At 39.9% G+C, this 25521-nt stretch overlaps 2 protein-coding genes across 2 annotated transcripts in view; both read right to left on the reverse strand.

The window, feature by feature from the left end:
• The window catches only part of ttll1 (tubulin tyrosine ligase-like family, member 1), a 327240-nt gene that overhangs the window by 114160 nt on the left and 187559 nt on the right, over positions 1-25521 (reverse strand). The gene's annotated exons all lie outside the window — the stretch shown is intronic.
• LOC143718368 (uncharacterized) overlaps positions 1-25521 on the reverse strand; it is a 295554-nt gene that overhangs the window by 5170 nt on the left and 264863 nt on the right. The window contains exon 2 of the mRNA XM_077209475.1: positions 1816-2221. Coding sequence (XP_077065590.1) covers positions 1816-2216 — 401 coding nt within the window. The 5' untranslated portion in view covers positions 2217-2221. The remainder of the gene's footprint in view (positions 1-1815; positions 2222-25521) is intronic.

A 25521-nucleotide genomic window follows, 5' to 3' on the forward strand; every position in this document is an offset into this window, starting at 1 on the left:
GTGCTTTCCTTCCTTCAAGATAGGCTGGAGCGAAGGCTGTCTCCCTCCACCCTGAAAGTCTATGTTGCCGCTATTGCCGCACACCATGACCCAGTCGAAGGTAAGTCTGTTGGAAGGCACGACCTGATCATCAGGTTCCTGAGAGGAGCGAGGAGACTGAATCCTCCTCGTCCTCCTCTCGTTCCCTCTTGGGACCTCTCAGTGGTTCTAACTGCCCTGCGGAGTGCTCCCTTTGAGCCTTTGCAATCAGTGGAGCTTAAGTTCCTGTCTATGAAGACAGCGCTCCTGGTTGCATTGGCCTCCATCAAGAGGGTGGGGGACTTGCATGCATTCTCCGTTGACGAAGCGTGCCTGGAATTTGGGCCGGCTTACTCTCACGTGATCCTGAGACCCCGGCCTGGATATGTGCCCAAGGTTCCTACCACTCCCTTCCGGGACCAGGTGGTGAACCTGCAAGCGCTGCCCCCGGAGGAGGCAGACCCAGCCTTGGCACTGCTCTGTCCAGTACGCGCCCTCCGCGCCTATGTAGACAGGACGCAGTGTTTCAGGACTTCAGACCAGCTCTTTGTCTGTTATGGTGGGAAGCTGAAGGGAAAGGCTCTCTCCAAGCAAAGGCTGTCTCACTGGATAGTGGACGCCATTGCCTTGGCATACCAGCAGCAAGGTCGACCGTGCCCCCTTGGTGTGACCGCCCACTCCACCCGGAGTGTGGCATCCTCTTGGGCTCTAGCGCATGGCGCCTCGCTAACAGACATCTGCAGAGCTGCAGGCTGGGCGACACCTAACACATTCGCCAGATTCTACAATCTCCGAGTGGAGCCAGTGTCCTCTCATGTACTCGCTTCAACCAGCTAGTACTGGACCCGCTCAGGTGTCTTCGCTTGCTCGCCATTCCACTCCACGGACTGGATACGTGCGATATTCTCCTCAGGTGAGCTTCCCCAAAAAGCCCTGAGTTCCTCCAGCACTCTTGACGTTGGCGCCAGTGTCTATTGCCTGTGCGTCGGCTAGGTGCCTCCCGTGTGCATGGTCCCTCCTCTGAGCGACCCCCACATGTGTATTTCCACTGTAAGCCTCTCTGAGCGTGTGTCTTTCCCTTGGCAAGCCACCTTGCCACCCCTGGGGTTGAAATATTCCACCTGCGGCTGGACACCCCAGTGTTCTCCATATGTCTCCTTCGGGTCATATGTGTATTCTCTAAGTCCCCCCCCTCTGGGTTGGCAGTAATTGCATATTTCCCCTAAACTTTGGGATATGCCCCCAGTGTACCTTGGTATTCCTGTGCTAAATAGGAGTCCTTCGTCCGTGCCAGTCTCACGACAGGGATCTCAGATTTACGCAGGGCACTGGAAGACAGCTGAGAAGGTGGCGTGATTAGACTGGTAACCCCATTCGTCGTCATCCGACGTAACTCGGAGTGACAACGAAAGGGAACGTCTCGGTTACGTATGTAACCCTCGTTCCCTGAGTAGGGAACGGAGACGTTACGTCTGCCTGCCACTTTCCGCTGTACCGCGGGGATCGCCTGAGCTCAGTCTTGGCTCCTCAGCGAAGAAACATATCTGCCTGTTGCCGGCGTCCTCCTTTTATACCCACGAGGTAAGGCGGAGGTACGCTATGCAAATTCCGCAGACCCATGGCATTTCTTTGCCATTGGCTCGTTTTGTAATACTCGAAGTCGATAGGTGTTCTAAGCGAAACCCCATTCGTCGTCATCCGACGTAACGTCTCCGTTCCCTACTCAGGGAACGAGGGTTACATACGTAACCGAGACGTTTTCCCTTTTCTGGGAAACCCTTTCCACACTGTTTGCAGGTAAAAGGCGTTTCTCCAGTGTGAATTCTCATGTGGATTTTAAGATTCCATATTTCAGTGAATGTTTTTCCACACTGTTGGCAGGTGTAAGGCTTCTCTCCAGTGTGAACTCTCATGTGGATTTTAAGATTCCATTTTTCAGTGAAACTCTTTCCACATTTTTGGCAGGTGTAAGGCTTCTCTCCAGTGTGAGTTCTCATGTGTTTTTTAAAGTTTCCATTATGAGTGAATCTCTTTCCACACTGAGAGCAGGTGAAAGTTCTAGTTCCTGTCTTCTGATCTCTTTTTGGTGTGGAAGTCTCTTTAGTCTGCGAGCAACTAAAAGATATTTCTTCAGTTAGGTCTTCATGATCTTTCTCTTCCTTTTCATTCAATACTTGACTTTCCATTTTCAGCGGCATCAGGCCTAAGGTGAACAGAGACAAATACAAGTTAACTCCAATTTAATGGCAGTTTTAATGGCATTACACGACACATCGGTTCACAAATTGGTCCCATACTTCTCCCTACTCATTATCCAGGTCCATCACCACCCCTATCAAATAAAATGTAGTCTAATTGGATTATTACTCTGTTTTAAATTCAAAATCATGCATTAAATTGGTAAAAATAGACAGTATAGACATTTGTACCATTATAAAAACAATTTCTGTTTCAAATAAATGTGGTTCTACAATTTCTGTTCATCGAATAATTCTGATAGAGTAAATTTAAAAAAAACACTTCCAGAGTTCATCATACTATTTCATGAGAAGAAAGGATTCTTGAGCACCAGATCAGCAAATTAGGATGATTCTGATAAAAGTTCAGATTTGCCATTATAGAAATATTAATATTTCAGTGTAAGTGTTAGTTCACCCAAAAATGAAATTTATGTCATTAATTCTGAGAAAGGTAGTAAAGAGATCATTAAAATAGTCCATGTGACTATACAGTTGAGGTTGAACTCTTCAAAAGCTACTTAAATATTTGTAGAAATAAGACGATTGCAATATTGAGATTTGAGTAATGAGACGATTGGAATTCGCCAGTTTCACAAATATTACTACTATATTTTAGGGGTGTAAAAGTACACAAACACGACGGTTCGGTACAGGTTCGGTATAGCAGGGGAGAAAACTACACATAAAATAGCTTATTCCTTCTTTAAATAAATTCAATTATAATTAACATTTAAATCTACCTCAGCTAAAGCTGTAAACTTTAGTGAGCCCTTTCTTGTACATTACTGCTATAATAATATTTAAGGTTACAATTAACAACAGAGCCCAAACAATTCAGTTGATATATATATATATGTGGGAAAAAAAACATTTAAATTGCACATTAGCCAGGTTTAGTATTGACTTCAAAATCAAATTCTATAATTATTTTTCAATAATGTTTCTACTAAATTTTTTTTAATATAAATATAATCACTTATACAGTTACTTTCATAACTTGTTTTCATGACAAGTTTGTTTAAACATATCAAATGATTAAGACACTACTAACGGGTAAAGTGAATATAATGAATATATAAGCTAATGCATTTCGGTGAAATGCTCCCCTCAAGAGTTCATTTCTCGAGTGACACTAAATGACTTGCCTGTGGTAAATGTAATGTTAAGCGATATATCCTTGTTATGTTGACTGTTCACTGTTGCGTTTGAAACACTGGTGGAGAGATTACAAGCAGCTCGTCTGACAGGACTGCATGTCCTGTATGTAAATTGTTAGGACTGTTTTGTAGTGGCGTCAAATTGGACTCCAATTTGTGGAGTCACTTGTAAATAAATGATGTGACGCCTACATTTTCTGTGCGATTGCATTTTTTCTGGTAAAAAACGGGTTTAAATGCATACAATTATACTGTATGTTTGTAGTACCTTTTCCATGCATGTACTCACTTTAAATAACAAAAAAATTACAAATGACTAAAGGTTTTAAAAAAGTTAAAGTGTCAAAATATCATGTGGTGCGACCGTCCGGCCCTAACTTCTGTTTTGAAAACGTCTTTGAAATTACTCTAAATTTATACAAATTTATTTTCTGCACTCTTCTGTATGATTTTCAAAGTGTTTTGTAATCCTGTAAAAAAAAAATAATCAAAGCATTTGTAGTTATATTTTCCATCATAAATACAAACTTTGTCCGATGATGTCCATTTTATGAAATATCATGTGTTGTGTGACCATCAAGGAACTACCATTTTGGGACTATTAAGTTGAAAACTATTCAAATGCAGGAAGTTAAATCATATACCGGTAAACCAAGGACCCATGGAAGCAGCAAGCAGGTTTGTAATTCTCTCAAATTGGAAAAAAATAAATAAACCTTTGTAACGGTTGGTATGTAGTTACCAAATATGGATGTCATGTAATGTCATCCCCCAAAAATATTTAATATTAAAGTTATTTCTAAAAATATATATTTTTATTATAAATTTCATAGTGACCTTTTGTGGGAAGCTAGCTGGTTTTGTTTAGGTGGCCAATTCTGTGCCTGTAAATTTTGACTGAATTTGAAAATATCATGTGGTGCGACCAAATATCATGTGGTGCAACCACTAGAGACTGTTTTCCATGATAGATATATGTCCGGGATTGGCAGGTTTTGTTAAATTTAGTATCATTTGGAATATTTAAAATTTTTTTATTTCAGACGGTTTATGTTTACTCTGCAAAATATAAGAATAATGCACACAAAAAATTAGAGCATGTAATTTTAGTTTAGTAGTTATGCATATTAGTAATGTATTTATTGTTGCCTATTTATTTATTTAAAACTATTTTAATATATTTTACCAGATGCCACTGTCAAGCAAGAGCGGAGTACCTTGCTAGGAGAAGAGTGAAATATTATTACAGTTTAAAATAGCTATTTTCTATGTGAATATATAGTAAAGTGTAAATTATTCCTGCGATCAAAGCTGAATTTTAAGCATCGTTACGTCTTCAGTGTCACATGACCATTCAGAAATCATTATAATATGATGATTTGATGATCAAATAACATTTCTGATTATTATCGGATGCTAATCTAGATCTAACGCTCATTATTTGGATTATGGATTTTAGTTATACTATTTATGTTACTACTGGAAATTGTGGAAACTGTGATACATTTTATATGTCAGGGTTATTTGATGAATAGAAAGTTCAAAAGAACAGCATTTATTAGAAATATAATCTTTTGTAACATTCTAGCCTAAATATCTTTACTCACTTTTATCAATTTAATGTATTAATTACTAAAAAAAAATAACTATTGACCCCAAATGTTACCTGTATACAATACATACAGTCGGCAACTAGTCATAGTTGGGGGCGTGGTCGGCGTGGATGAAAACACCGCGAACGTCCTGTGTATTTGAATGACAAAAATGTCATATTTCGAGTCATTGACACCTGCCGACCAGCAACGGTACATTGCAAAATTAACTGCAATAGGTTATGATTGCCCTTATTTAATTAAAAACTGGGTCAATGACCCAACCAAATGGCCGGAGTTGTCGTTTCCAGACATATTTTGCTATCTGGTTGAATCTCCAGGTAAGACATCGCGGTAGCAGTAGCGGTAACATTAGCCTATAACTCAATCAGCTTTCGTATATGTTGCATGCTATAACTCCATAAAACCTTGTCACTTACCAATTGTACGTATGCTTCACTCCAACTATTAATCCTTTTGTAATACGGTGATCAGTAGTAGGCTACGAGCAGGGCCGGATTAAGAGTTCAGAGGCCCCTGGGCCCAATGTCTTGTAGGCTCCCCCTTAGGCAGGCCAAATGTATATTTTGTCCAACGACATTTTAATATGGCATTTACAGTTTTACTGACTTAAAAGGAACCTTGTTGTACTATGCTGGAGTAAAGTTCATAAATGGTCGTTCTTTCCCATAGGAATTTGTAAAACTATGTTGGGTGGACCTCTGTGCCCCTAGGGGGGTTCGGGGGCATGCTCCCCCGCAAGAAAATGTTGTACATTTTAAGGTTAAATGCATCAATCTCGTGCTCTTTGAGAGATCAAAATTAAGAGCTTCAACCCATGAACTGCTCGTTGATCAAAGAAAATGCATTGATTTGTACCAGGAAAATAAAGAGGGCTCAAACATCGTTTTAGTTATGAGAGTCTCAGTCTGCATTACATTATCAATGGTGTTTTAGGATGCCAAACAATTATTATAATAATGTAATAATGATTTATATAATTATTCCTATGACGTAAAATCCATATAGCCTATAAATGTACTATATAAATGAAAATGAATATTTCAAAAGTATATTTTAGTCTACATTACATTATAATACAGGAAAATTAAAACACTTTTGTCCTAATTTCTTCACTTGCAAGAAATAAACCCTTTTGAGCTTTTATTTAGGAGAACACACAAGATGACCATGCTGATCGCGTGAGCAAAGAGCGCACTTTTCTTTAAATCACGCAGCACAAACAGGATGCCTATTCTTAAAGTCTTGTGCTGTTTTATAAAGGCACAAAGCCATATCATGGTTTCGATTTTAGTTCGTTGGCAAAATATAACGCTAGAGACCTTTATGTTAGGGAAGGTTATACATTTTACATCTCATATGTGTTGGGAAAAGGGAGAAGAGAGAGTTCGGCAAAAGGCGGATTCGAACTCGGGTCGAGCGCATCAAAAGCTTCTTACTAGCACTTCACGCGCTACGACCTGCGCCACTGTAGCTATTACCTTGAAGGTGTCTTTTTGCTAAAAACGCAGGCAATTAGTGCAAATATACCCTCCGTTATCCAAAATATTTGTTTTCTTCCCTTGCTTGGGCCACAAGTGCGCATGGCGAACTTGCAATGAATACATTTTATCAGACCGGCCCTCGCGGCCTCGAAACACTACCGGCCCACAGGGGAAACTCCCGACTCTCCCGATTGCCACTCCGCCCCTGGTGCCCAGGGCCCCTTAGATGTCATGGGCCCCTGGGCAAGTGCCCAGCTGCCCTAATGGTTAATCCGGCCCTGGCTACGAGGGACTGTGCCGACAGTGATCCCTAACTCACAGACTGCAGTCTGTATTGAGTGTAGACCTCGAACTACTCCATAGGGTCATGGCTCGCATCATTACGTAGCGATCAAGAGAGCCTTCAGCTGATAACGCTAATGCGAATGAGACATCCCTTATGAAAAACAACTATAGGAATCTTGTAGTATTTTAGGACAAAATATTATAGTAATCCTTTAGGAATACTATAGTATTTTTGGACATACTATAGAGGTATTACAGAACATCACAGAAGTATTACACTACTATTTATTGCTTGTAGCCATTTTGTCCTCCTTTCCGGTTCTGTGTGTTTATTAGGAAGGATGTAGAACTTCAATTCATAATTTGTTTGTTTATTGGCGGTACAGAAAACGACACAGCACCTCTTCAGCATGATTGTTGCATGTATTTCAATGAGCGCCAAGGCAATGTTTTCCCCCACGGGCTAATGTATGTATACTTGTATTTCTATAACATTATTATTTGTTAGAAAGAAATTCTAAGTCAAGTTAAATGAAATGGTGCACTTATGTTTGCGATGTGATTTTTATGTAAAAACATTTTTTTATAAAATGTGTGTGTTCAGGAAGATTCTGTGAAATTTGTATAAAAAATTTGGTTTAAATCTATTTTTTGTATAAAATGTATTGTTCATTGATCTCTTTAAATAGATTTTTAACTATATAAGGTATTTGTTGTCATTTGGAGCACCCACTCATCATTTGGTGCGACCAATAAAAGCAATCACTGTATTAAATTTAAAATAAAATCTTATTTCTTTGGCTGAAATATGAATCACTGATACAGTATGCTTTAGTGAATGGTATTTTAAAAACATGTTTATCAGTTTTATGTGATTTACAGGAAAAATAAGTCTGTTAACTAGATTTAAGAAAGGCAACTCTAAAATTATAGAACAAACAATTAGATAATTATTTACAAAAACTCAAAAGAAATGCAAATACTTTATTTCTAAACACTTTAATTACTAAGCGTAAAAGCATTTTAAGCATGTTAAGCAAATTAATTCATTTTTAAGATAAATCACGGTCGCACCACGTGTACACATGATCCTTAATGTTTGAACAATTGCAACAGTTTTTTTTTTAATTGGCCCGTAGAAAATCCTTATACGTCATTGACCCAAATTAGTTTTTTAAGTATATTTTTTCTAATACAGTTTTATCTAAAATATTTTTTAGGAAAATTACATTTGTCAGAGGCGACCCGCACCATGTCAAATAAAACCACTTTAAAGGGTTAGTTCACCCAAAAATGAAAATGATGTCATTAATGACTCACCCTCATGTCGTTCCAAGCCCGTAAGACCTCCGTTCATCTTCAGAACACAGTTTAAGATATTTTAGATTCAGTCCGAGAGCTTTTTGTCCCTCCATTGAAAATGTACGGTATACTGTCCTTGTCCAGAAAGGAAATAAAGACATCATCAAAGTAGTCCATGTGACATTGTCTTCCGGTTCTGTTGGGGATCCGCGTTCAGTGACGCTGCTGACGTAAGACGAGCTGACGTGTGTCTGGTGCGCCCGAGCTTCGTTTACAGTCTGATGGAGACGCACGCTGGAAACAAAACTATCTTCGCAAACATGTCTAAGGATTTCCACACAGAGGAAGACTTGCATTTTTTTGCCCAGCCATATTTATTTGAACCCGAATACACGGACGCACCAGATAACACGTCAGCTCGTCTTACGTCAGCAGCGTCACTGGCCTCGTGAACGCGGATCCCCAACAGAACCGGAAGACAATACAATGCTGAATAAAGTCGTAGTTCGTAAATCCACGGCATGGAGGTAAAGTAGCCTTAAAGTACCATGATGACCATCTTCTAACACACACACACACACACCCACACACACACACACACACACACACACACACACACACACACACACACACACACACACACACACACACACACACACACACACATACACACACACACACACACACACACACACACACACAAACACACACACAGCGTATTTTGTTGATTTGTTTGTGATAACATTCATTCTTAAGGTCTAACAAACATTCATTCCAAAAGAAATGTATAATTTTATGACTAGTTAAAAAAATGATCTCGTCAAAAATGGTTTAAATCATTTAACGCATTTATCCTGTTTATCACATTCCAAGAAAGAAAAGTTCCGTTATCAATACAAAAACTGTAAACAATGTTATAAACATGTAATAACACCTATTCTATTTTGTTTACAACATATATGAACAATTCTTTCTTTTGTCATAGATGGCCAATTATACTATGTATGCAACCCAAACACTGCAAAAGAAAAAAAGGTGAAGGTTGTCAAAGGGTTTGAAGAAGCGAACACCATATTCGCGGAGGAATTATTTTTTTTAATGTTTACTAACACAAAACATTTCTTTTACTTCAGTTATTATTTATTGTGATTATTTTAATACTCTATTTATAAGCCAATTGATTTTTAATCATTTCAAATTCAACAAACCACAATTTTTGTTAGGCTAACACTTCTTTCTGCTTTGAAAAGGTGGCACAGTGTGAACTATACCAAGCCAAAAGGTCCTCTCTGAAACGGGACTGACTACAAACCTATTGAGGTACGAATTATTTTATAAAAAAGATATTGAAACGAGGATGTACAAATATAACTGAAACTGGGGGCAATATGTACACGCTAACTTAGGAACAAAACAAGACACAGGTAAATATCATTTTTTTATTAACTCTAGGTTAAACAGCCTTTTGAGCCGTTGGGCATGGCATGGACCTCATTGGGAAACTGTCATTGACAGGTGACGGTAATCAGTATATTTGTGTAATCATCGATTACCTCACAAAGTGGCCCCAAGCTTACCCTCTGCGGTCCAAAACTGCCGAAGAGGTCACTGAATGCTTGACCAAATGTGTGCATCAGATTAAAGCCCCTCAGAGGGTCCTAACCGACCAGGGGAAAGAGTTTGTGAATGAGGTAAGTTTTATGTAAACATGACATGTGTCAGGATACAGGCACGGAGACAGAGGTAAGTGAATCACAACACTGCTTTATTCAAAGTGACACAAGTGCAAAGGTGAGTAGGCAAAGTTCAGGTGAAGATTCTGTGATGATCGCTACGTGCAGAGCAGATTCCAGGTGAGCAGATCCTTCTTAAGTTAGTTGGATTCAAGCAATCACTGTTCATTGATACGTGTCCTTTTCTATTTCAGATGCAGCAGCGGGCAAGGAGATCTCAGCAGGAATGTGGGACACTCAGACGAATGCCAGATCTCAGGAAACATGGAACCAGGCAGGACTTCTGGGAACAGCGGGACAAGGACACAGAAGTTAGTATTTCAAAGGTGAGTATACGTTACTTGACGGTTTCAGGATGACTCGGAGACTTCGGGCAGCAATGGGTTATGGTCTATTCCTGTTGGAGGCTTGACCAAGACTGAAGTATCCGTGAGAGTTTTATAGAGCTGGGTGATGAGGTAATTGATTGTAACCAGGTGCAGGTGATAATTCAGGGCAAAGTGATTGCAGGTGCGCCAAAGAGGATTCTGGGGACTGTAGTGCAAAAGATAAACGGTGAACTGTGACAACATGTCCATAGAACATGGCTTTTTATCACCTATAACCATGTACGATGTGCTTATGCCTGTAAATGTTAATACGTTTTTTTCACAATTCTAGCTGAACAAACATGTGTTCAGCTAAAATTGTGAAACACATTTCTATCGCCATACTCTACTGTCTGTGTAACAAGGGGCGGAAATTAATATCTAAATGTAGGGTGTGATAGTTTTTTTTAAAAACAAAACAAAACCAGAAGCTATATTGTATTCAATGTGCCCTTTTGCAACCTTTGCCAGGACCGGCCAATGGACCCGGACAAACATCTTGATGCCGTCATGTTCGGACTTCTAACAAAAAAACTAATGACGACCAAATTCTCACCTTTTTTTAATGTTTGGGAGAGAAGCCCGTTACCCTTGTGAGATTCCAGGGCAATACAAGGTAACTGAAAATTAAACAATTAAAGTAATTATTCTTCAGAATGATAATGTAATGTTAAATAACTCCTTAAAGGGTTAGTTCACCCCAAAATTAAAATCCTGTTATTATTTTCTCACCTTCATGTCGCTCTAATCCCATAAGAAGTGCAATCATCTTTAGCAAATTAAAATATTTTGAATAAAATCTGAGTGATTGTGACATTATTTTTAGATCAAACAAAGTGTGGAGGAAACGGTGACTGTGGAGCAAGTGGAAGAATCGGCAGTGAGGATGAGTGAAGTTTTGCGTGAGGCTGAGGTAAACATCAAAACTTCACAAAAGAAAGCAAAACAACAATTGTGTCCATCCACCTATCACTTTAAAGTGGGAGACAAAGTGTGGAGGCAAAATGTAAGAAGTCAGCAGCGAAAAGGTGGGAAATTGGAGGCAAACTACCCGGGTCCCTTCACTATTACAGCACTGGAGGGAAAGAGCGCTGACCCTGAGGATAAGAGGGGTGAAGAGACCCTAAAAATCCCTCACAAGCTCCAGAAACCCTCCAAAAACGTGACAATACATTTTCCCTCGCCACTCAGCTCCACAGCACCGTCTCCAAGCATTCGACAAAAAAGGCTGCGTGCATTGATTCGTTCGAAATGTGCGACATCTGGAAACATAAAAGAGCAAAGGTCAAGGTCAGTACACAACTTTTTGCAAACTGCAATATAAATGTGATTTACACAGATGTAATTATGTGGTGATCTTCACACAGACATCAAAAGTACAAAAGGCCCGGATGCCCTTAAACGTCCTGGATGATCCTGACCAATCACAGCGCACAATGTTACAATAGCGACACCTGTGCTGAAGTGGAACTGTTGGCCGGAGAGAAGATGCAGCGCATATGTTACTGTCAAATTCTGGGCAGCTTCATTTTAGTTCATCCATAGTTGGTCGATTACTATTCAGTTGAAATATATATTGAATTGCTGTGTGCGTACATGTCAAGTAAGTTTATATTTCCAAATTTTTCCTGTTGATACCAAGAAACTAATAGTTTATATTCATCAGTTTAAACAGTAGCCGATTAGCATAATTCTGCCTATATTACTATTTTTATTCAGGGTTTTTTTTGGAGTTTTTTTCTGCATGTTACTTTGAGCTTAGACGTTTATGTATTGGACATTGTGATATTATTGGATGCATGCGCAAAATTTGGAAATTGTTTATCACGTGCATATGGCATGCCCAGCTGAGCACATTCACTGCTACTAGCGCCGCCTTGTGGCGATGTTCAGAATAATTATTTAACCTTGTCCAATAGTACTTTATTAATGGGATTGTATACAGCCTGAATACTGTTAATAACTTAAATGTTTATGTTGTAGAATGTATGTATGTATATACTAATGTTTATTTCTCTTGTGTAATTTGTTATAGAACCACACATGTAAACTTAACCAGCTCTTCAGTAAACAAAGTGAAACTTAAACCTTGCTTGTTGTGTCTCTTCAAAAAAGAGTCGACTCATACAGTTCTGACCGACAACCTGCTGTGTTTCACATCCATCTAAATTAGTCTACATTCAAACCTCTTCATTTCACATCAGTTGTGTGTTATATCAGACAACAGACACTAGAGGTAATGTGAGTTTTGGTCCCACGTCATCTCGTGTGTGTGTGTGTGTGTGTGTGTGTGTGTGTGTGTGGGTCAAGTGACATCTCTCTGCTTTTACCTTGGCGCACCAGTCATTGTGTCACCTTCACAATATAAATGATCCGACTTGTAGAGCCTCTTACTGTATTGTCAACGCAAGGAAGACACAGTTGTAAGTAACAAAATAGAATTTATTCCGAAAAGATATACAAGAACACAAAAAACACTACTAAAAGATAATAAAATGCTAAAGGATAGTATGATTGGAAAGTAAAGTGCAGAGAATGGACAATCTAAGTGTTTGATGGATGGCAGAATGTTATCGGTTTACTTACAGTGTAAGGCTAAAACCTTATTTCTGGTTAATTTATTTTAATGAATTATTAATATTTATATATAAATTTCTCATTCTAAAACAGTCCGTGTGTCAATGTCTTCCACTGGTCAGACTAAGGCATTGGAGAAAGAGTCTTTTAACAGCCCTAAAGCTTGGGTCATGGAAGTCTTTCTTGTGTGTCGCTCACTACATTTCCAAATACTTGTGCATTAAATGTTGAATTTATTTGAACTGAAATTTCAGATGGATCCAAACAAATTCAAATACATCTTCGGGGTCATTAACGAGCATCAGCACTGGACTCTGACGGTACTGTTTATGTGTTTTATAAGCAGTCTTAATTATCTTTTAATTTCAAGTGGTTGGGTACATTAGTTTTTTAGCGTTTAAGGTTTTGTTGTAATCATCTGCAATATCTTAATTATTAAGATTATGATTCTCCAAGAGAAGAGGGCTCTGGTCCTTGATCATCTAGGGGAGACCGCAACAAACATGGTCCATGTAGCCTATCTTTTGGTCATTTGATTTTCCTTTCAGAAATGGGTATTCAAAAACAAAAAACAAGTGGCTATTCGATTTTTGTTTTAAAATACAAAAATTTAAATACAAAGCGTTTCTCTTTTTCAGTGTCAAAAAGGGATGGCCTCAAATGATTTGAGTTTCATTTTCTATTTAGGATAACAAAAGATAAAATTACTTTAAAACAGAAACGAAAAAAGGCCCGTTTGTTCATATTCCGAGACCGGATGTGGTTACTTACGTGACAATAGCGCCAAATTTGACAGAGTTGTGAAGAAAAAAAGGGAAAAAAAGTATGTGCTGTGTAATTGAGCGTGATCAATACGTTGTTTTCCGAAACAATAAAAGAGCCTCTCTCAGGGAAGAAGACATGACTGCAGAAAAACTAAGTCGCATTTTCCAGGTAAAAAATATTTTAAGATATAGCTAGCTAGGAGCTATAGCTACTAATGTTCGCTAGCTAGCTTGTAGAGCAGGGCTGAGTTCAGTGCTGACAAAACGTAGCAAAACATTTTTTTTCACCGGAAACAGTGGTGTCTCGTTTTATGAAGTTCACTCTCTCAGTAGTCACTGAAAAATATTAATTGAGAAAGGTTTGGAAATAAACACTTGCGGTTATTTGACTTATGAATTGCTCGACAGGTCTCAACACATAGTCTACATGACTGCCGACACAAATGTGCATTTTTCCTGGAGCCTCTGTTTTTTTCAGCACATTGGACCTTACTCCAAGAGCTCACTGTGAGGTTCACAGTTTCGGATACTGCCAAAACAGCAGTATTTGATTTGATTTATTCAACAATGATCTTAAACAAATACAATCATGCCAAAGGCAATTCATACACATTTCGAGACAAATTGTCGAGGATAAAATACACAAGAAAGCCTCAGGCTTATTTCCATTGTGGTCCTCTATATACATAAAATGGACAAACAGTTCCAGTGGGAATAAAATCAAAAACAAACATCTCACACCTTAAAAAATAAATTCATTTGGGATCTTAATTGGAAAGCCATTTTTTAACTTCTCTTCTAAAGGGCCATGCCTCTTGTAATTGTTTTAAATAATCTGGCAATTCATTCCCAACTAAACTTTTAAACCGGTACAAATATATATTATTTATCCTTGCCCTTGTAGAAATACCATGAACATCTCTCACAAAAACATAGTATTCATACAAGTATTTAGCAGCAGTTTTTCTTTTAAAAGGGCACCTGACCACAAAGCAATTGCTCCATCTATTTTAATTGTATATCCATAAACTATACAAGACGTAAAATTAAAAAATGAATGAAATAATGCTTTTTTGGGGCCCGATTGTGCCGGAAAATAACTATTAATTAAAAAAATGTCCACGGTTTCCTTACGTCCTTTGCTTTTTAAGTGTCAATTATCACTAATAATTTGTTTTATTTCAATTTTTAAGGTAATTAATCAAAAAAACAAACAAACATGTATTTGCCTCATATATAGTCTATTATATGAGGCAAATACATGTTTTTTTGTTTTTGTATATTATACAATATACAGAAATGTATTTGATGAACTCTATTTAAAGCCTACCTTCATGAAAAAAAGGTTAAATATTATTATTTTGAATGGCATTTATGTGCAATGGGGAGAGTAATACAGTATTTTCCTATGAACCACCGTGTATTTAACACACAAAAGTTAAAGCAACAGCAGAGAAGTTTTATCGCTGCTGAAGATGGTGATGCCTGTATGTGTAAATGCCTACTGTCGCTAGAGGATATATGTTTTTCCTTGTGTTACAGTAAACAACGCATGAAACACAGTTCTCCGTGTCCGCCTGTGATTTGTGTGCTGTCGGATGAGAAGCGTTACATAAACACATTTAAAATACATTAACAAATTATTTTTGGACAATATACTTGAGTTGAAATTAAAATAAATTATTTTCCATGTTTTCCATTAAAATTCTTATTTTATTTAGTATATTAGTCAATACATCAAAATAAATTTCCTTTAATAACTTATTACTTTAAAACACTATAAAATCATAATTATTTAAAATGTATGTTTAAGTAAAACTTAAGTAGACATTATTAAAGAGTGCATTTTTTAAAACATGCACTTACATGTTTAGAAATATTATCATGAAAGTGTACTTTAAATAAAATTAATTAGACATTATTATAATGTGCATTTTTAAAAAGTTAACTTAAATGTTTAGAAATAATGTGATGAAAGTGTACTTTAAGTAAGACTTAATTAGACATTATTAAAAAGTGCGCTTAAGTGTGTTTAGAAATATTGTCATGAAAGTGTACTTAAAGTTAATATTATTACAAAGTGCATCTGTAAAAAGTGCATTTAAGTGTGTTAAGAAATGTTGTCATTACACTTAATTTGTTAAGTACACTTAAGTGGTCTTTAATTTTAATTACATTATATTATCTTTTAAAAAATATACTTTTATTATTTGAAGCACACAAAAAGTACGCTTTCAATACAATTAAGTACATTTAATTTTCACAATGGATATCCGTTTGAAAAAAAAGAAATAGAAAAAGAAACATGGCAGATCGAATCAAACTATAAACTTCGACGGGTAAGGAATAAAGCTACCAGCTGTCACAATAAAACGGTTAAGGTGTTAAACATCAGAATGCGACGCAACGCAAATTTGTCTTAATAGAACAGTTCTAACAGTCAAGTATCAAACATAAAAACACAACTGCAACACAAGGAAAAACATATATCCTCTGGCGACAGTAGGCATTTACACACACATGCATCTGCAAAAGCAAACAAAAATGAGATTCATCTGCATTTGATTCGAAAAGATGGCGTCAGCCATGCAAAGCACATGTAGAGAAAATTGAAAGTTGAAATTTCATGGTTTCACATGTGAAAGGGCAAATTTGCGCCGGGGGGTCCACCCCTTTTTTCTGTAAAACCATAGAAGAAATTGGTCATGTGACCACATAATTTTGAAAAGCCATCCATTTTACACATTCTCCAAAGAAAAGAGACACATGGCATGAGAGGTAAGTGTCACAGTGTTGGGTTTGGGTTTCCGGGTGTCCACTAGAGGTCCTCTTCCACACGGTGTCATCCACATTATGAACTGCATTAACCACAATCCTTGTCTGTACCCATCACTGTATCATTGCACTCAGCTGTTCCCCATCATCATTGTTAGTTCTGTGTTATATATACCCTGCCTGTTTAGTGTTAGTTACGGAGTCCTTGTTATTGTCACCACACTTTTGTTGTCTCTATTCTGTCTGCTTCTTGTTTTGTTTCATGTTTTGGACTGCCTCTCTGGATTTTTGACCTCTGCCTGAACTAGTTGTGAGTACGGATTTACCCCAAATAAAGGTCTATTGGATCTCTCTCTCTCCAGTGTGTGTATCGTGACAGAAAGCACATGGTAGCTTTTTCCTTTTAAAGTAAAATTTCTATGATTAAGGGTTGCTTAACACAACACACATGAGAGGACTAAATAGGAGATAGAAGGAATTGATACTGGATCAGGTGAAGTGAGTGAAACAATAATGAGGTAATGAATGGGATAACAAGGGGGCGGGATGAGACACTGCAATGACAGTGAAGCACATGGTGAACTGTCAAAACGAACCCACATGCTCCAAACAAACACAAACACACGACAGAGACCGGGAAGGACGGACAGATCAGCCCAGGGACATGACAGTGCATCGGATACAAGTTGACATTTGTATCGCGATGCATCGTTTTCAACATATCTGCATCGGTAAAAAACTATTTATTCATATATAATTAGTAGATGCCCTATACTTTTGCTATTTAGAAAGTGACCAATATTTTATTATGTAACTGTTAGATAGATTCTCCTTTTTGAACTGTTGCTCAGGCGCGTTCTCTCATCATCACCACCGCCGCCGCCGCTGCGTGAATATGGCGTTTCACAACACTAGGAGACAGAGGCGTGTCCTGAGAGTCACTTACCTAGAACAGATGGCGGAGCTCTATCTTACACCAAATAATTATAAATCCAGTGTTTGGAAACACTTTTTTTTGCAAACTGCAATTCGTAAAATATGTCGCACCGCTATAAAATATACAGGCAGTTACTAATTTAACAACACACGAGAAGCGCCGACACACAGCGTGAGTGCAGCAGAGCATATTGTTGTCCTAGCCTACTGTTAGTTTCACTGCTTCTATTGTTCTCATTTGTAAATCGCTTTGGATAAAAGTGTCTGCTAAATTAATAAATGTAAATGTTTTTCATATATATATATATATATATATATTACATTTCACACATTATTTTTTTCATACAGTTATGAAAGACCTGTTTGTGAATTTTTTTAAATTTATTTATTTACTATTGTTTATGTTTAAACAGCACCTGCTTTCTGCTCACAGAGTTAGCCTACCTGCTGAAATCACATTAGCCTGCTGGCAAGTTATGGAACATTTATTCGTTGTTTATCCCTGATCATCCTTACATTTTTTCACAGTTAAATGTGTGAGCTGTTAAAAGTGTAACTGGAGACAGGACAGGAAAATAATGTCTGTTTTTATTTAATCTTTTGGTTTTGTGAAAACCAAATCTTTTGTTTGTGAAAGAGTCATGCGTTAAGTCAGATGGCACTTAAGCTACTTTAACGAGTTCGTTTGCCCATAAAATCTTTAAGATATTGGGTTAAACTTATTTGGCTTGCTGTCCGCTGGAGAGGGGCTCGATGAAGCAGCTTCGACTCGAGCTCTGATATACCCCCCAGTGGCTAAATGTAGGACCTGTTAATTAAAGGGCAAGGTACCTAAGATGAAGGTGGAGTTTGGGGAGGTGGAGGGATACTGGAACAGCTGATACTAGGGAGAGGTAAGCGGCTGCTTATATACTCTGTTTGTTGATTGAAAGATTGGATGGGCTCGCTCCTCCCTAACTTACGTTTAGGAACTTCATTTAATGAGTTCGTTTGCCCATAAAATCTTTAAGATATTAGGTTAAACTTATTTGGCTTGCTGTCCGCTGGAGAGGGGCTCGATGAAGCAGCTTCGACTCGAGCTCTGATATACCCCCCAAAAGTGTTGAATAAATGTTTGGGACAGCAAGTTAGAATTACGTAAAGCATGTTACCCCCCAAAAAGATTGGAAATTTAAAGCTGTATGGAGCATGGATGGACGCTGCTGCGGCAGTGATATGTTTAATGGGGCTCCTGGCTGGAACTGCGTCTCCCTACTATGCCCAACATGTGGGGCTATGAGTGGAGCTCCGGCGGGAGCTGTGTTTTAAAGAGTGTGCCTGCGTTCGTTGTGGAGTGAAACGACATGGGCTTGTGGAAATTTGACTGGGGTACATCTCACCGCTGCACTGCTGCGGCAGTGACTTTCAGAAATTACTCCTGCGGGAGTATCTTGGGACTAGAGGTTTGAGTACGAGGTTGGAGAACGCCCTGCCACATCCATGACATGGAGCTCCATGGAGTTAGAGAACATGGGGCTTCCAGATATCACAAACGGGGAAGAAGGTCCTCGTCCCTGAAGGCAAACGGGCCACCAGTATCTGAAGCAAAACTCCCTACGCAGCAGGAGGGAGCCTACGGTATACATAGGAAATGCAGAACTACCATCCTTCTGACGCAGGGGGCGGAGATAACATAAAGACATAATGGCCCGTCGCGTTTGAGGGACGTACGATCCTTGGTACCTCCAGTCCTGATCTTTTCGGATGGGAGGGCACACACTGCGATCCGAACGGGAGAGCCTCCATGGTTAAAAACATGAAGGATCACACAGCGATTCGGAAAGGGAGAGCCCCCACAGCGCCCGAACGGAAAGCCCCCACTGCGATTCGACCGGGAGAGCTCCCGCTGCGTTTCGAAGGAGAGAGCCCCCCCCCATATGTATAAATAGGGAGTTCACTCGCCGATCAAAACGGGAGAGGCCACACGGCAAGTCGAACGGGAGAGCCTATGATGCATCTGAACGGGGGAGCCTACACGGCGATTCGGATGGGAGACCCCACTCCAGGAGTGGTAGGTCACGCACATCCGAAAAGGGAGAGCTCTCACTGCATCCAGATGGAAACACGCCCTGCGGGGCTAGGTAAGCGGGGAGATGCGAATAGTAGGGAGAGGCGGTCCAGACTCAGAAGGATGCTAGTGCTTGTTGTGCTTGTCTAATGTTATGTAGATCTGAACGAATGTATGTTTCGAAGGCGTGGGATGACCATCGGCCTAGCATTTTGATTTAGTGATCGGAAAGGCCCCTTTGTGCTGCTGTGGTGGCTGCACCTATTCGGAAGGAATGTGAAGAAAACTGTTTGGTTGGGATGCCAGAGCTGTTGAGGATGAATTTGAGGTTCCTTTGAAACCAATGTCTGGAGGCCGGGAGGTTATCATCATTGATGAAGAGAGGATCGAGAGAAGAGGTGATTTGGGATTTCCTCTGGTGGAGGAAAAAGTTTAAGGACTGGTATGGTTGGATAGGGGTTGGCAAATTGAAGATGAAAATCGAATGACCATGTTTCAATTGATCGGTTTTGCTTTGTTTGATGTTGAAACGTATGGTGTCGGAGTTGATTATTTGGAGGTCGGAGAATGTGGGATGGATGGATGGGTTGAAGTTTGAGTTGATGGTAAATTCTGAGACTCTGAGGAAACCAAAGAAAGCCAAATTGAACATGGCATCTAGGGTTCTTGCTTTGATGGGAGAAAAAAGACATGAGCGGAGAGTGGTTAGGCAGATGCTGAGAATGTCGATGGATAAAGGTTGTCTAGAGTCTGGACAAGGGGGATTGGTTTTTTGTAAACCTTTGATGAGGAGAGAAATCTGGGGATTTGAAATGTTGGGGCACTGTTGGCCATGGAGTAGCTTAAAAAAGAAATGAATTCCGCTGAGGTAGACTTTGATTGATCCTGGTTTAATTGAGGTGGTGTGATGGAGGTATGTGACGAAGGAGAAATTGAGAGGAGGGAAAATTCTGGAAAGACCATGTTGTGAGCTCTGTGGAATTTTTTGAAAGAACCCCAAGCTGTCCAGTATGTTTGAAGCGTTCTGGGAGAAACGGCTTGTAGGATGGTATTCATGGATAGGGTATGGAGATGACTGAGGGGATGGTCTAGAGGAATATGAGTTCTGAATAAGGTGGAACTGGAGTTGGATTGGAGTCTGCTTCCGGAGCCAATGTTCTGAATTTCTGAAACTGAGGTGAATATCTGACTGCGGTCGTTCCTTGGTTGGGGGACGTAGGCGGTGGATTTTTCTTGGAAAGGGGTTGGATGGGTTGGATGATCTGGGTTGGTTTGGGGACATTCTGAAGTAGAATGAATAATGGACCTGCAGATGGCGCAAGAAAGGCTCCGAACGCCTAAGAAGACTCTGTTGTAAAGTTCGAGGTCCAGAGCTCCCCAATAAGGACACTGGTTCCAGTGGGTGACACGGGCAGCACATTTAGCTGAAAAAAGCTTATGATATGTATAAAAATGACTACCTCCGAAAGAGAGACTGAGCTCTGCTATAATGGAGAGGTAGTCGTTTAATTCCTTGCGTCTGGCTGGAAATGAAGTGTAAATTACTTCAGTATATCTAGCAAAGGCGATGCAGAATTCTGCGAGTGTGAGAACTCGTTTTAAAGGTTGTACAGAATTTTTTAGATTGATGGTTAATGGGCCGCAATCAAACGAGCGGTGGGATTCATTGAGGGGGACGGAAGTCAGTAGAGTAGGAAGATCGATATCTGCACCTGCTAGAATTAAGGACCGGAGATGGGCTGAAACTGGAGGTGGTTCCATGGCCACTGCATTAGGAGGAGCTGGAAGATGGACTGCTGTGGAGAGTGAATGGGCTGGCAAGCGGATTGTACCTTGAGAGTGGGTGTTAGTGTTGGGAAAAGTAGATAAATGATGATCGGAGGGTCCCATTACTGGCTGGTGTCCAGGATGGCTGGCATGGGCTGAAGTTAGAGGACTGGGAAAGTTTGTGGGAAAGAAAGGAGAAGAAATCCTTTGCGGAGGCAACCTCACGCTCGGATGTGAACTGGGAAGAATATTAGGATACGATTGGAAGATAGAGGTGGGAGGAAAGGAACGTGGTGAATTGGAATGGAAGGAAAGAGGAGGGGGTGGAGGGGGGATAGCTAGCGAAGGCAACCTCACGCTAGGATCCGCTCTTTGGGTAGGTTGGTTTGGGGATGATAGAAATGTAACCGTGTGCGAAGGTGGCCTGGCACAAGGGTTATTATGAAGAGGATTAGAAAAAGCTGGAGAAGTAGATGGGAGTGCTGAGAAAAGTGATTGAAAGTTTGGTTCTTGCCTGGGGAGTGGGGCTGACTGGATGAAGTTTGTTGGAGCTGGAGAAGAAGTGGAACTATTTTTTGCGGCCGCTGTTTTTGGCCGGGTGGAAATACCGGCGGACGAGGAAGTGCGAACCGCGGCGCTGCCGGTAGCCTTCGGATCGGCGCGTTGAGATTGTGTGGGATCAGGACGCCCGGTGCTGGAACTGAAGGAACTGATGAAGAGATCGTAAAGTTGCACTTTTGACGATCTGCGGGAGAAATGGATTCCGGAACTGGAAAGGACTTGACGTAGGCTGTTGACTGAACATTTCGAAATGCGTGGAATCGGTGTATTAGCGGCTGTTGCGTGGAGAGATGAAATCTGAGAAGACGGACGAGGCACAGTTAAAACTGGCGGTCTTGAAGGTGGAGGAGAGCGTTGTCTTTTGGAACGTGGTTTGTATGAGCGCTGGATTCCTCGGCCAGAACGCTCGTGGAGATGATCCGTGATATCCGATCTTACACAGGGTGAGGCTGTCGGAGTCTCGGGAAGGCTCGTCAGTACGTCGTCTGACGGGAAGTGCTGTATTTCCGGGATGTCGGACATTATTCCATGAAGCAGTAATGATACTGGAACAGCTGATACTAGGGAGAGGTAAGCGGCTGCTTATATACTCTGTTTGTTGATTGAAAGATTGGATGGGCTCGCTCCTCCCTAACTTACGTTTAGGAACTTCATTTATGATTTGCTGTATGTCTGAACAAAAGAAATAAAAGTTAACTACCTATACCATATTGAATTGCATAGCATCATATTTTTCTCCATTGCATTGTATGTATTACATTGAATAGCATCGCCTTGAATCGAATCGAAATCGGATTGCATCGTAATAGTAGTGAATCGTATTGCATTGGTAGCTGCTTATATGCATCTTTAATGAATCGTATCGTTGGCTATGCATCGAGATGCGTATCGCATCAGCCTCAGTTATGGAGATACACATCCCTAGTGTGTGTGTGTGTGTGTGTGTGTTCAGCTCCACCAGATTCTGTAAAACAAAAAAACAAATAAAAATGAAAAGGTGAGATGGCAGCATGTTACACATTATCAATGCCAGTGTGGAGAACATTCACAACAGAGGTGTGTTGTGTCAGGATTTGGGCTCTGTAAACAGCAGAGACATTTCTAAAGATCTTCTGTGTTGGAGGATTTCTGCAATGTATTAGCAATGGATACAGGATCATTTTCTCTTGACATGATAATCACACTCTTCATGTCTATTGATTTCCACAGCCACTGTTCCCAAGACCAGGAGGGCAGTTCAGTCTGGACTTGATCCGTTGTGAAGCAAGTATGCCCGAACCAAAGCCGTTCGGACCAATCAAATTGTCAGGGCGGGCTTTATACGATGATGGACAGATGATCAACAGTAACGTAACCATCCACTAGGGCTGTGCCATATCATACCATCCACGATAATACCGGTATAAAATTTTACGTGATAAAAAAGTGTCATATCGCGATATTGATGATATAGCGGTGCGAGGACGCGATATTGATGATATAGTGGCGTGATGACGTATGGCGTATTTACGTTACCTAGCGCGCACAACAACAAAACCTCTCATAGTAATAGCACAGCAGCATGTCAGCCTCCGAATCCGATCAAGATTTAGTTCCTAAAAAGGGAGCTACTTCAATAGTATGGAAGTGTTTTGGGTACAAGAGGTCAGATCTCCAACAAAACAATTTTTTGTAAAATATGCATGAAAAATGTTAATGCTAAAGGTGGAAACACAACAAACTTGTTTCACCACTTAAAGCAAAAACACACCATCGAGTATAACCAGGCTATGAAGATACGCGACGAGACACTAGCAGGTAGTGATGTGCGGCCCAAAAGTAAACAAATGACTCAACCAAGCATCGCTGGAGCAATCGCTAGTTGCACTCCATATGACTAGAAGAGTAAACGGTGGATGGAAATTACTGATGCGGTTACATATTGTTTGGCCAAGGATATGATGCCAATCCAAACGGTGGATAAGGAGGGATTTAAGCAACTGGTTAAAAAGCTCGACCCAAGATACAGCATCCCAGGTAGAAAATATTTTTCAAAGACATCCCTGCCTGCGATGTATGAAACATGCCGCGACAAACTAGCAGCTATGCTATCGTCGGTGGAGTTTTTTGCCTCAACTACGGACATGTGGTCGAGCCGAACAGCAGAACCATTTATCAGCCTGACCGTGCACTACATCGACAACGACTGGAAGCTACACAACTCCTGCCTTGAGACAAGTTACTTTCCCGAGGATCACACGGGTGTAAATATTGCGAGTGGTTTAAGGGAATTTCTTAACTCATGGCATCTAGAAGAGGACAAACAAGTGTGTGTGACAACAGACAGCGGGGCCAATGTTGTTAAAGCCATCGCTCTCAATAACTGGACCAGACTGTCATGCTTTGGGCATCGTCTGCACATTGCTATTGGTAAGTTTCATTTACCAAACAAAAACTGTGTGTGTGCTTGGCCTGCTTACCTGGAATATATGGTTTATGAGGGCACAAATGTGTATAATGAGCATTACACCATAACATTGGTTTATGAGGGACATTGCCTGTGCCCTCAGTAGTTATATGATTCGGCTTATGTCAAAATGATTTATGACCCTATGATTGACAGGTGGGCGGGGCTAACCTTTGACCTTCCGGAGGATGTTCCGGAGGTCCTTTGATGTAGGGATTAACCTTTGACCTTAGGGAGGGGTTGTTCCGGAGGTCGCTTAATTTAGGGATTAACCTTTGACCTATCGATCGATCAAGTTGACAGTACATTCCAGAGGATGTTCCGGAGGTCCTTTAATGTAGGGATTAACCTTTGACCTATCGATCGATCAAGTTGACAGTTGTCTTTGCCCTATTGACTTTTGTATGATATATGAAGTTGCCAGTTGTCTTTGCCAGTTGTCTTTGCCCCATTGATTTTGACCTATTGACCCCGGGGGGAAATAACTTCTTGGTGTGGGAAATCCCCTCCGTGTCGGGGTGAGAAAATAATTTTTCTAATGTTGCATATAGATTAGAATAGATTAGAATTACAAAAGTAAAATCATCTTACCGTTTCACTATGGTGAAGAATTGGATTAAAGTTGACAGTCTCCGCACTGTGTGTGTGCGTCTGTGAGTGTGTGCGTGTCATCCGATATCCTGGCATTCCTGAGCACGCTATATAAATGGGGATAGTGTGAAAATATCTCCCAGTAACTAAAGTTGAAAAACATTGATCTTTAAAAAGTATATAAATGATTATAAAAAATCTTTTCAAAACAAAAATAAATATCTTACTAAAAATCTACTGAAGCAGTCATTTCAGATTAAATAAGTTTAAAGTTTTTAAACACTCTGTGATTCAGAGTGGTGGAGGAATGTGTGTGTGTGTGTGTGTGTGTGTGTGTGTGTGTGTGTGTGTGTGTGTGTGTGTGTGTGTGTGTGTGTGTGTGTGCGTGTGTGTTTCATGACACCCTCCCTCCCCTCAGTCTCTCAAACACCAGCGCATGACAGCAATGGTCTCCGCGCTAAGTGTGTGCGTCTGTCTGTGAGTGAGACACCACCCTATTCCTGCACCCCCTGCTGGGGGGTGAAAGTGAGAAAATATCTCCCAGTAACTAAAGTTGAACAACATTGTTCATTTAAAAGTATATGAATGAAATATTTATAAAATTTACATTTAGTCATTTACAAATATAATATTTTCACACTAACTAAAGTTGAAAACGTTCTGTTCTTTACACGTATATATGAAACGGTTATAACATTTACATTTAGTCATTTACAAATATATTATCTTCACCCTAAGTAGAGTTGAAATACATTCTGTTCTTTAAAAAGTATATAAATGATTATAAAAAATCTTTTAAAAACAAAAATAAAATCATCTTACATTTTAGAGAGGTGAAGAAGTAAATCTCAACACAT

The sequence above is a fragment of the Siphateles boraxobius genome, unplaced genomic scaffold (genome assembly GCF_051911475.1).
Source record: "Siphateles boraxobius isolate OS27281-9 unplaced genomic scaffold, OSU_SipBor_1 61, whole genome shotgun sequence".
Taxonomy (NCBI): Eukaryota; Metazoa; Chordata; class Actinopteri; order Cypriniformes; family Leuciscidae; genus Siphateles; species Siphateles boraxobius.